This window comes from Pyricularia pennisetigena, assembly GCF_004337985.1.
Source record: "Pyricularia pennisetigena strain Br36 chromosome Unknown Pyricularia_pennisetigena_Br36_Scf_12, whole genome shotgun sequence".
In the NCBI taxonomy this organism is placed as follows: Eukaryota; Fungi; Ascomycota; class Sordariomycetes; order Magnaporthales; family Pyriculariaceae; genus Pyricularia; species Pyricularia pennisetigena.
Window position 1 is genome coordinate 195,738 of NW_021940924.1, and position 13,364 is coordinate 209,101.

The following is a 13,364-nucleotide window of genomic DNA, read 5'->3' on the forward strand; positions in this document are numbered from 1 at the left end:
AGTTTTTGCCGTGTTTCCTCAGAGGCCACCGTAACACCCCAGCCCGTGGGGGTACGTTTGGCGTTTGGGATTTCACTGTGTGGCACCGAGACCAATTCGGCCAATTTGGTGGTTACCGCGTATGGCTCCCTCGTCACCATCCGCAATTTGTCATTTACGCGGATCAGGATGCGGTTGGCCGGCTGTTCTGTCAAACGTTTCGGGGCTTGGGGGCGGTCCCGGCCCGATTGGGAGGGAGCTGTGGAGCTGTCAGGTGCATTGCCGGGCGTCGTACGTATCGGGTACGAGCGCGTGGCCGGGGTTAAAATTCGCATTGGGGCCGCCGCTGGTGGCGTGGCGGCTCGCTCGGCCCATGTGACCGATTTGTTAATGGGCGTGCCTTTGCCTTTAGAGGCCGACGACGCCGTGCCCGTCCTTGTAATTAAGATGCTGCGCCTTTCGCTGGAACTGGTCGGCGAACGCGACGGAGAGCGCGAACGCTCTTTTTCAGGGAGGGTGCGACTGAGGAACCAGCCGCTGATCACATCGTCAAGTTCGAGAACAATTCTCCTAAGCGCGGCGTCCTCCGGGGCCTGTAAGCTTTCGAGCTTGGCTGCAAAAACCTCTTCGAGCCAGCTGCCGACTGTTTCCACGTTTTCCAGCTCCTGTTGCAGTGTTTTGATGGCCAGGGCCGGGAGGCTGGAGTACCTTCCGCGGCCGGCCGGCTCAGGCGCGTTAGCGGTGCGCGTGTCGAGAGATACGTGTTCCGACTCGGCCTGGCCCTGCGGAAAAGCCTGCGGCGTGCTCTGCGGGCGCGCGCGGCGGTTTGAGACCTCTGGTGAGGCCATGACGACCGGCGCCCGGAGGGCGAAAATTCTTCAGCTGTTAAGCTTATTGGTGTGTTTGGGTGTGAATCGCTAACAAAGGTGGGTCTGACCCATGAATGTGGAGGATGCTTGGTCGTTAATGGCAGAAAGCAGTTGGTTTTCAGTATATTGTTTCATTGAGAGTTCCGTAATGCTCATTATACGCGCGCTGTTCGCCGAAAAGCAGGAGTTGCGCAATATATGGGTGCCGAAACGCGTAATAAACAAAATTCGGCAGGAGTCATTGTCAATTTTGGAGGCGGCAGACGAGCAGGGCAACGCCGGGTCAGGCGGACCTGTAAAGAACGGCAAAAAACGCGCACATGACGCATTCATCCCCGGCGATCTCGTTCCCGACCGCGAATCGGGGCGGCCGTTTGTTAGCGAAAGCGATACCATAATTGCATTTTTCACCAAAGCGGCGGCAAAAGCTTTGCCTCCCAAATTTCGCCGCATTGTTAATATATCCATTATTCTCAACATCCGCGACCGCCTTCCGTCGTTAACAGCTCGACTGCCCAAGCCCGGTATATTTATTTCCAACCTCACCATATTTATACAAACTTTGTTTCCCGCTCAAACCGTAATTCCCAAGGACTAAGGGGACCATACCGCGCGGACGAAATTTTCGTCCCTAGATCTCACGGCGGCATCGGTCCGGTCGAGCCTCCACGCCGGCTTAACGGAGCCTCAGTTTCGCGCTTTTGCCAAAATGCAGCTGGAAATATACGCCTCCCGCCTCGTTGGGTTCCCCATTATCGGAGGCATCGACTGCTTCCAAGTTCCCTTTACCAGTCTCAAAATAGGACCATTGTTCGAAATGAATATATTCGCGCCCGCGGTTGTTGAAAAAGTTGAAAGGAATGAACCAGTCGACAAAGGCAATATTGTGGAGGCTGTCACGGCCAGGCATATATTGGAGAACCTCAATATATTAGGCGCTATCGACGAAAATTCTAAACTGAAGAGAAGAGAGAAATTACAATCGACGACGCGCTCAAAAGACGCGCTTAAATCCGGAGTTAGTGGACCCTTGTCCGATCCCTGGCTCGGCGTGGAGCCGAGTCGTGATTCTGAGGGTAGGTCTGGGGGCCTGATCCTCACATTTATAATATACATTCCCGATTTTTATTCGATTTTTAATTTATATTTTTATTCGAATTTATAAAGTGCACAATATTTGAACAGTACTGCTTTTTGCTTTTACTGTGCGCGCACAGTGCGTATACTGAGGCGTAACCTCTATATACTGCTAAACTCGACAATTTGTCCTCATAGTAAAACGAGCGTTTTTTCTTCGACCGATTTAATTGGTTGGAGAACCATGTGGCTGGTAAGGTATATGGAATGCTTAGTCCCCTGAGCAGCCGGGGTCCAGGCTGAGCACTGAAACTACGCGCGGGCCACCTTTGCAAAATAACGGTGGGCTAGTTGATGCACACCAACATACCCGTGCAGGCAGATTGATTGGGTAGGAGAGCCATGTATTGGTGTAAGTTGTCACGGCCAGGGTAAGCATAGCACGGAAGCTAGTTTATTGGCGCCTATCGACGAAGATTCTACTTTGAGGAGAAGAGAGGAAACAAACAAAGTTCTGAGTTTGACGCGACGTAGATGAAGGTATCACCCTGGTGGGTCGTTGGTCAGGGGTCAGGGTTAGGGTCTGGTGATCTCATGGTCCAAATGTCACACATTTTATCAATTTTATTACGATCGAGAACAACAGCAGCAACCTCGATCGCTATAAACCGACCTCGGTCGTGATAAGTAGCATTTTATTTATTTTTTTATTTCACTTTATTTACTTTATTTTATTTGCTTTGTTTTATTTGTTTCGTTTTATTTGTTTCGTTTTATTTGTTTCGTTTTATTTACTTTATTTTATTTGCTTTGTTTTATTTGTTTCGTTTTATTTGTTTCGTTTTATTTGTTTCGTTTTATTTGTTTCGTTTTATTTGTTTCGTTTTATTTGTTTCGTTTTATTTGTTTTATTTTCAAATTTAATTTTTCACCACTTTATTAAACCGCCCCCATTGAAAATATTTTTTTTTCTTTTTACGCTTTTAATTTCCCGAGTATCATTTTTTCTACTTTATTTTCTCAAACGACAAATCAAATAGCAAATAGCTTAAAATAAATAAAAACGCGAATCAAAACCCTAAGAATTATACGTGGGTTACGTGGAACACCACACGTAAATCATCAATTAAATTGATAAATTGAACGCGTTCCTCTCTATTCCAACATTTTAACACTTTTAATCCCTTATGTTAAACAGCCTTTCAACTTTTTCAGCCGAGCTCGACCGTAATAAAGTAAGATAATTTGTCACCTGTAGCCGTCGCGGTAAAGGGATCTCCAATGCCACGTTAGTTAACTCGTTGTAGTAATTATTCACCAAGTAGGTAATATCTTTAACATCCTGACTGGTCTTGCGCCGCTTCGGCCAAGCCAGGCCCAGAAGCTTCGAGACAAAAAGAGGGCCAGGTCGTATCACAGGCGCAGAAAGCTGTCCATCATTGTACGTCGTTGGAAGATATCTGGAAATACTAGCGACTTCTTGAACCGAGTTTTTCTGGCCTGGAAATAATGTTAAAGTCCGTTTTATATGATAATTGGTAGCTTAGGACTTACCGGCTATAATCATATCCACATCTATATATTTGTTTTGGGCTTTGAAAAAAACTTGCAAATGTGACTTGTCTGGCCACCAATTTTCTGCAGGAATAAGGAACCGTCCATCGGCTTCCAAAAGCTTTTTAAGGTTGGACATTGTAGTTTGAACTATAATGTCAATATCAGGCGTAGTTCGCTCAGGTTCTCCGTAAAGGACTAAAGCCCAGCCACCGGAAATAACCCAGGGGATACCGTTCTTCCCAAACAGGTCTTTTAATGCGCTGGTCGCTTCATTAAGACCAGCAAAACTAACGTCGGCAAGTGACCTTTCCTGAAGCCAGGTATATTCTTCCTTGGTGAAATGATGTCCAGTTATGGTTGGAGTTATTGAACGTTTATACGACGACGGAGGAAGATTGATTTTGGTATAATAACTTTTTGTATTTTGTTGTAAAGGCCTAAAGGCGCCCGTGGCGCCACACCTAAAGACATAGCTTTTATCGCCAGTAGGGAAAGCAAGGGATGTAGTGGCTAACAGCCACATAAAAGTGAAAAAGCAACGCATATTGAACAAAAAAAGATAAAGGGTAAAGCCTAGGTTGTATAATAAGGAACAACAGAAAGCCAGGTGAGGAGAGACGGCGAGCTTGGAGTACCCAAAAATCACCCGCAGAATATCACTGACGAGTTGTTATATATAAGGCTAGGAGTGATCGATTCGTTAAGGTGGGTTCCCGACTTCGCCTTTTAATTAAAGTTTTTCAAAGTTAGCGCCTAATTTCACTCGTAGTTTGCATTGTCATAAATTGATTTTTCGGCATGAAATGACGTTTATATGGCCATTGATACGTTTTTTACTAATTTTATACCGAGTAGGATACCAAGGGAAAAAAAGTTCCCTGCAGCATTATTTCATCTAATTTATCCCACTCGGATTGATATTGTCACGAAAGCGATCCCAAAGAGACAAGGCTGCAATATAGGGGCGATTCTATTCAAAGATCTAAAGCTAAGTTTGAAGAAAGAAGAAAGGCACGCAGTGCCAATCGCGCGCACGCGCCTAAGTGAATATATAACAACGAACCCAGGCACCTAGTCACGCGAGGTGGAGCTAGTCACGGTTGGCAGTCGCCCAGGCACGCCACTCCCTAACGCCCCCCTATTATTTGACAAATCTAACGCCGTCCCAATTTGCCCTGGCAAGCGCGAAGAAATATGGGAAATTTTTGTCGATATATATATATATATATATATATATATATATATATAAGCCTAGATCGACACCAAGCCTGCTACATATAAGCGCTACAGTACGCCTCTACCTCCTCTACCTCCGACAACTGCTGATATTAATGTACGTCAAGGGGGTTAGTGCGCTATCCTGGCCAGGCTAGGTCCAGGTCGAGGCACGGCCCACTTGGGTACTCAGGTCACCCATGCGAGGACCTATTGGTTGTTTACGGGGATTAATTCGCAGTCTTAGACCTACCTGCAGGCAGATTTCGGTGGGCCGTACCTTTCCAGTGCTTTCGGAACCATTGGCAGCGTTAAAGCTGCATTAGGCATTAGCCATCACGCAGGAAACGCTTCCTGTTGGCCCGGGATAAGGCATTACCTGATTTATAATATTTCGAGTTTGGTAAACGGCTAATTAATTACAGGTTGGGAGCAATGCCGGAAAGGACCCGGAGCCCGCTTCGAGTACCGCACCCGAGCTATGCGGATTGGCCTGGAAATCTGCTAACGGATAAATGTTGCAGGGACCGCAGACTCCCTGGCGCATGTGGCAAATCCCGCGCCTATTACCTCGCCAGTAATTTCCCGTAATGCCCTCAATATAAGGACGATTTCTTTGAGATTTAGAGCTAAGTTTTAAAAAAAATGACCTAAGGCTCGCAATACCAATCGCGTACACGCACTTAAACGAATAAATAAACGAACTTTGGCGCCTTGTTACTTGAATTGGACCTAGTTATAGTTGATAGTTAACCAGGCACGCCATTTCGTAATATTCCCCGCAATCTAATTTATTTTTTGGCTGCCATCGCGGCCTCTGTGGTAAAATAATCCCGACAGTATTTCACACAATTGTTATAACCTTCAAGGCTATATTGATTATTATCCTCCAATCTTTTTACACATTCGTATACACAGTCCCCAACTTTATAAGTGCGACGAGAAAGAGCGTTACCTAGATTCTAAAGTTAGAAATTGAAATATTCTACTATAAGATATGTTTGAATTTATAATTATAATTTTAATGTTGCGTGTTAATAAAAGGGAAGTTATAAAACTTACCACGTCTTACATATGCGGGGCTATCAGCGACACTTTCTGCGTCGAAAGGTAAGGATTTGCCCGAAATTACATATGCTAATACAAGAAAAGTAAAAGAAAAAGTTGAAAAGTGCATTTTATTTTTAAAATATTTGAAAAACAAACAGGACAAAAAAAATCGGCGATATGAATATTGCGATGGAAGTAAAGAAAACCTTTGTCAAATAAGAGGTTGGGAAGAGTTTAATCGGGTGAATATGGTAATGGAGTAATATAAATAAAAGAATTTATTAATAAGTTTTGAATAACTTTCCTTATTTACCGCAAAGTAACGCAACTTTATATAATTTTCTCTGTTAATATGTTTAATTTATCTCTTAATTAAACTTAATTATATAATTCTGCTACAAAATTAGTCGCGCTTTTTATTGAATTTTACTGTTATTTTATTATTTTAATAAAAAGTATTTATAGAAACAACTTCGAAATATTCTATTTTAAATATAATTCCAGGTTATAAATTTTACAGCATTTATTACTTTTATTAAAATTTCAATATCGCTACCCACAAATATTTTTTAGCTTAGTGAAAATATTTTAAAAAATAAATTTATTGATTACTTATTTTATATACCGTGTAAAATTATTATTTATAGTAGTTTATATTATAACTGTTTATTTAGTAAAGAAAGAGAGTATACTTGAGCGTTATTAGCGAAAGTTGAAAATTAAAAAAATTGTCACGGCCAGGCATACATTGGAGAACCTCAGTGTATTAGGCGCTATTAACGAAGATTCTAAATTGAAGAGAAGAGAGAAATTACAATCGACGACGCGCTCAAGAGACGCGCTTAAATCCGGAGGTAGTGGATCCTTGTCCGATCCCTGGCTCGGTGTGGAGCCGAGTCGTGATTCTGAGGGTAGGTCTAGGGGCCTGATCCTTACAAAAATGTGGTAAATTATAACTAATAGAACGTTGGAAACACGTTTCAGTCCGGAATTGATTAGCTTTTTACAAACCCTGGGTTTAAAATAATTGGTAAGTGGTTTGATAATGCCAGAAGCCAATTTCATAACCTTATTTTTATAATATAAATTAATGCGCTTTAATTCGCATTAATATTTATTTTGAATTTATTTTGCATTTTTTAATTTCTTCTAAATATATAATTAGTGTTACGGCCAGCTATATATTAAAGGATACTAAAAAACTTCAACATATTAAACGCTATTCATAAAGTTTTTAAATTAAAATAAAATTAAAGTTATAAATTATAATACGTTGTAGAAATACCTTCAAATCCCGGGTAAATAATTTTTTTTATTTAATTCCCACTCGGCGTGGCGAATATTTACTAGCAGGATAACTGGGGGAGCTGGGTATTACGGCCAGGGTTAATATAACGCGATAGCTACATTTACCAACGTTTTAATCTGTCAGGCAAAATTCGCAATGTGAAGGACAGTTGTGCCTAAAGCGTTGAAATTGTTCTTCGCAATTGGTATAATGCATTGCACAATGGCATTGTTTATCTCGAATTTGTTCTTTGCAATTAGAACAATGTTTAGAGCATTTGCCTCGTGGGTGGGCTTTGCAACTACTGCATGGCATTAAAGCACGTAAACCACGGGTTTTCAAATGATTTCGCGCATTAACCTTTACTTTACCCAAATGTTTTAATTTTAATGGGTGGCGCTTTTTTTCCAAAGTGGGGAGGTTTGAGACGGGTTTTTGGGTTCATTGGTTCCGTCGTGCTTTAGAAAAATATTCGTGCCTTTGGGACACGCGCCAGGAGAGTTGCAATTGGGATAACGTTAACCCAAAGGAATTTGCGGGACCTTCGAGGGCTTGGGAGAAATATTTACGGCCAGCAAACTAGGTGTACCGAAGTTGTTTCCGTGATTGGGAGCAATTAGGGGGCTAGGGGCAGTTTAAACATTAAAATTAACATTTTAATCACCGGTAAGTTAATACTTTTTATATGGCCGGTAGAGGTTGAGGTGGGAAGAGCAACCGTTAAGGGAATACCAGGTATTATGAAAATAAAAGCTTTAAAAAGGTTTGATAATTGCATTTTAACAATACTTGTGGAATTCTGGGTATTTATATAGGAGGTTTGTTTGGAAGAAGGCTTAAATGGTGAGGTGGTAAAGCTTTTAAGATAGAATTTTAAATAACTTTAAAAGTTTACGAAGCATATTATCTTAACTAAAAGCTACCGGTTTGGCTTTAAATGAGAAAATTAAAACTTTTTATTCGTTAATTTAAATTATGTTTTTGTTGATAGGCCGTTCGTAATGTCGATCGATCGACAGAACGTTGTTATACGGATATAAAGGTATTTATTGTATATTCTATAAAACTGTTTAGAGGTGATGTTGCGTGTAAACGCCCGCATCCGGCCCCAGAATTCCGCAACCGGCACGCAACGGAACTAATTCCGTGTAGTGACACGCATTCCGCCCTACTTGACTCAAGTTCAGACCCCTTGCGATCCAAACCTACAGTTGATACATATATCACGCACGAATGAAACACTCATATAGGGATTAAGCTGGAAACAAGGGAAATGCGCCGCAGTTCTACGGACTATTCATTATGTACATAAGGCATGCAGCCACCTTTCCTTTGTAGATTCTATTATATGAAAAACCAACGTTCACAACAGGTGAGCTTCTGAACGTCCTTCCGTCTTATACCCGCAATTGGGCGGGTGAGTCACGTGCAATTGGCCTGTGGGGCATCGCACGTGGATCATCGCTCTATTGTTGATATTGACCGCGATTCCCTCTATTCCAACAGTTTTGAAGTTTTTTATTATTTTTCAACATTTTACACCACGTTACACGACAGATATACCGTATCATCCTAGGCTGAAAATCAATTTTTATTTAATGAAATATTAATAAGTTATATTAACTATGTCAAAGCATTTGTCATGCTTATTACTTATGCGAGCTAGAAATAGCTAAAGCTACTAACTATGTGCATTAAAAGTACTACCAGAACTGCAAGGCTTTTTGTTACTCAAAAATATGGCAGAGGAAAAGAATTTGCTTTGACTAACATAATGTAATATTTCCTGTTATAAATCTCTCCAACAGTATCTAAAATTAGGGTTAGTAATTTTCATCATTTACGCAGTTTTTTAATAAGTAAAGCACGCTTTACCCCAACTTTACCTACGCGATCCCTATCCACTTAGTCAAATCTAGGCTAGCAATGCTACGACGCAATATCCAAAAGGCGCTTTTTCTGGTAAATTGAATGCTTCAAGCGTTTCCACTCTCGCTTTCCTTTATGGGCGTTGGAAGTGCCGGATAGTTACGAAGGCTTCGTTTGGATCGGGAGAAACCTGCTTCCTTTTGGTGGGCCGTAATGGATCGATTTGTGGTTTTGAAACTTCGACTTCCCGCTTGTGGAAGGCTATTTTTTATAATGCTGTTTATTCCATGTTTGTTGGAGTTTTAAAAGTAATAGTCTTTGGCTGAAATTTACATTTCCAATTGGTCAAACTGACCAAGATTGGTCCTCCATATCCTTCGAACGTTTCTGAGTTTCCCATATTATTTGGAAATGGATTAGATTGCACTAAAAATAACCCGTTAACCCTGTTATCATTTCCAGCTACAAAATTATATTGTTAAGGCGTAAATTCAAACTTCAAAAAGCAGGTAATTTGCCTGAATTTATTTATCTTCAAAGGTAATTTACAGACAAAAGATCTCATTTATTGATTTGAAACCAGGAATCTGATACAGCCCTTCTTTAGACAGAAATATCCAACTGCCATGGGAAGCACTCTTCGGTCCGTCAAACTAGCAGTTTGTTTGAAAACTGTAGCAAACATACACAAATCAGAAAATAACGTGGCCACACCATTGTCTTTCACTCTGCCTTTCGAAGAGACGATTGAAAACGTCGGTCGGGCCTATTGCTTGCTTTACAAAGCGAGCGGTAAAATCCAGTCAGAAAGGCTGCGTCCAAGTCCTAAACTCAGCCACATAGTCGCCAATTCAAGGTTGCTTGCCATTGTGAGAAAGGAACTCGATAACACGTATAGCGGGAGGGGTAAAATTCATTAAAATAACAAAGCATCGTTTGAGATGTTCTTGGAGCATCGGTAAATGGCAGGCTCGAAATAATATTTGTAGGCGTTTCATAGTGTTACCTGATACTGTAGCTAGCTCTCCTAAAGCGCAAAGGTATTCGCTCCGCCGGAAGCGATATTCAAAAGCAAAGATGGGACAGGTCCGTAGCTTGGAACCACTCAGGAAATGTCATATAAATAAGGAAATATACCAACAATAACGCAAAGGTACGGTGCTATCCAAAAAATGTAGTCTAAATGGTGTTAAAGGTTAAAAAGGAAAACAATGGTCCAATGACAAAAAGCAGCAATGCTATGACGCAATAATGTTCCAAAACACACGCTCCACCTTTGTGTTTTCGTTTTTTACCAAAATTGGCTTACGCATCGGAATCATACGACTGGGAGGCGTACCCCCATATTTTTGTATATATCTCATAACCGGCTTGCCATCCCTGAACTTGGACATGATCGTCGACAGATCCTGAACTAGCAGCCGATCGTTGTCCCTAATTCCACCTATCTCATCTTCGCCGATTCGAACAGGTACGTCCTCATTGTAATACAAAGCAGCGGTCTCTGGTTTATCCTTGGATTTGCCTGTCAAATGAAATAGCTTTTGAGGCTCTTTCAATTTCAGCTCTTCCATATTACAACGCTCCAAAGCGATTATTATCTTGGTGCCTTCGATGCTAACTTCGTGCGATTCCTTGTCATATTTATGTGGTTTAAGCGAATGGCGAATATCCGGGGCATATTAAATATCGCCGTCCCAATCGTTTGCGGTAAATAAGAGATACACTCGCTCGTCGCTGCCTTTGTAAAGCTTGAGAATGTCGTAGCCTATCAGAACCGGGATGGGTGGCGAAACATGTGTGTACGTTTGGTTCATCACCGTATTGAGCCATTCATCGTCTTTGAAAATTTTGTTCCAAACTTGCATTCCTTTTTCTTGCTCTGGGTGAAGATTCGCATTGATCCCAACCTGTGCCAATCCTTTCTTTAAATAAATGCGAAATATAACGTTGGGCTCCACATCTCCGACCCCCCTAAAGTCCGGCCCCCTTAAAAAATGTAACGACGAAATACCCCTTTTATAAACCGATTTAAATGTAAAACTATCAACGCACAATAATACAATCATTGTCAGGCTCTCCCGGTTCGCTAACCTCTTCTCCATCGTTCAAATCCTCTAAACAGTCCCTATTATTTTCCTGTGCTTCATAAACGTTTTTTTTGCTGACCAAAAGCTCGTTGGGATCCGGAATTACCCTTTTCCTTTTGACCGGCCATACCGCCTCCAATTTTGCTTTTAACAAACTGATTTTTTGCTGAGCTTCAGCCAATAAGATATCCTTGGTTTCGAAGCTTTTTTGGACTTTTGCAAACAAAAGCCGTGAAGTGGCGTTACTTTTTTCGGACCGGGAAATTTCCTGTAGTTGAAGTCGAATATCTCGGGTCGTTTTAGGGGTTTTCCAAATAAGTAAAGACTGGTCGTTAATTTTTTGGGTTGGATTTTCCGGTGTTTTATCCCTTTGGATGCCGTTATTTTGACCTTTTTCGACGTTGGCGTTGCTATTTTCTAATAAAAAAGGGTTTAAAAGTGGTTTTGCCAAGTTCACCGGCCATAACCCCGTCGTACGCCAACCAGATTGAATGGTTTTTGCTATAAATGCTTTTGATCTGGCTTTTCGATAGCAAAGTAGGAAATTTCGTTTTCCAATAACTGTTGAACAGCAAAATTGGCTAACAAATCCAAGTTGACGTCGATAAGCTTCTTTTAACGGCCCAAAAACCGATAGATCCAATGGTTGAAGAACGTGTGACGAATGAGGGGGTAAATATAGGAGTTGAATATTGTTTTGCAAGCAAAGAAGCATAAATTCGTCCGTTATATGTAATCCATGGCCATCCAAAACTAATAACCGCTTTTCAGGAGTTAAAGGTTGGGTATACGGAATAAACACCTTTTTTAACCATTCGATACCTGTTTCATTATTTGTCCACCCGTTTTCGGTTGCATGAAATCGCCAGGTATCGAAAAGACTTAAATCAGCTGGAAACCATTGTTGCTGTACGTTTTTCCCCTTAAATATAACGAGGGGAGGTATAACAGCCCCCGTAGCTGATACACATTCGATTATGCTCGTCCAACCCCGCGTTCCAGGCTCTTTTCGCTGTAATGGCCGGATTTTATTACGCCCTAACACCAGGCCATTAGATCCTTTGCCTTCCATTATACCTGTTTCGTCCATATTCCAACGGTTGGCCGGTTTTATAGTATCGATAACGGGATTTTTCAAATAGGACCACCAAGATTTAACTACCTCGGTTGTAGCCCCATTAGCCCTGGCATTTTCTATTCGCCGGGGCCTTTGGGTTTTCAAAATTGGATATCGGGCTATAAAACGGCTAACCCAATGTTTCCCAAGGCTTTTTCTTTCTCCGGCGGCCTGAAGAATTCGTTCCGCAAAATCGCGTAGTTCTTGATGCGTTGGCGGAAGGCCTAACGCGGCCTGCGCAAGTACCCAATCTGCCAAATAGGTCTCCTGCTCCTGTGAAAGCCTTTGACAAAATCTTTTCGCTTGTTGAATTGACTGGGCCCCCTTTAAACGATCGTGAAGGGTACTCCGAGGAATACCCCATTTTTGCGAGGTTTTGTGAACTGATTTGCCATTTCTTATGTCAGAAATGGCAGCAAAAAGCTGATTTTCAGTGTACTGTTTCATTGGAAAGTTTGGAGCAAAAATCTTTAAAAATCAAGTTCTAAAGTGAAAAATTCGTCTAGATATTTATAAAATAAAATAAAGGGTTGACGTGGCTGAGTAGATATTTTTAGGGGCCGGACTTTAGGGGGGTCGGAGATGTGGAGCCCAACGTTAATAGTAAATTTGGGGAGGAAAACAATGCGCAACCTGCGACCAAACGGCGCTGTGCCAATTGCACTAATACGGGATCTAATTCGCGCACCTGTTAGGAGGATGCAAAATTATCCAATATATAGTTCAAATTATATTAAAATTAAACAAATAATATTGGCGTTGGAATTAAATCTGAAATTATATTTAGTGTAACGATCAAGGTATCGGGTAACCTGTTCTTATGGTAAAGTACAGTGGGTTAAAGCAACTGAGTGTCACGGCCAGGCATACATTGGAGAACCTCAGTGTATTAGGCGCTATCGACGAAAATTCTAAACTGAAGAGAAAAGAGAAATTACAATCGACGACGCGCTCAAAAGACGCGCTTAAATCCGGAGGTAGTGGATCCTTGTCCGATCCCTGGCTCGGTGTGGAGCCGAGTCGTGATTCTGAGGGTAGGTCTAGGGGCCTAATCCTCACAAAAGGTGGGCTCTGCATCGTCTTCAGCAATTAAAGTGCGTACAAGGCCCCTAAGAAACTGCACGACCTCCTTTTGTCAACCTCCAACGCATTCGCATAGCAGGGCGAAGTCCTCTAATTCTGGTCCGTTTGCCACATTCCCGATGTTGTCGTTAACATCGCCGTATTGTCACCTACCAAGCATGGCGACATGC

The 13,364-nt window shown here is 41.8% G+C and overlaps 1 protein-coding gene across 1 annotated transcript; it reads right to left on the reverse strand.

Moving 5' to 3' along the window:
* Window positions 1-3,102: 3,102 nt before the first annotated feature.
* On the reverse strand, window positions 3,103-4,026 carry PpBr36_10948 (uncharacterized protein; the record flags this gene model as incomplete). Its single annotated transcript, XM_029898055.1, has 2 exons — window positions 3,103-3,425; window positions 3,480-4,026. The coding sequence occupies 2 exons, from the start codon at window positions 4,024-4,026 to the stop codon at window positions 3,103-3,105; spliced, it is 870 nt and encodes a 289-aa protein (XP_029743633.1).
* Window positions 4,027-13,364: the final 9,338 nt, after the last annotated feature.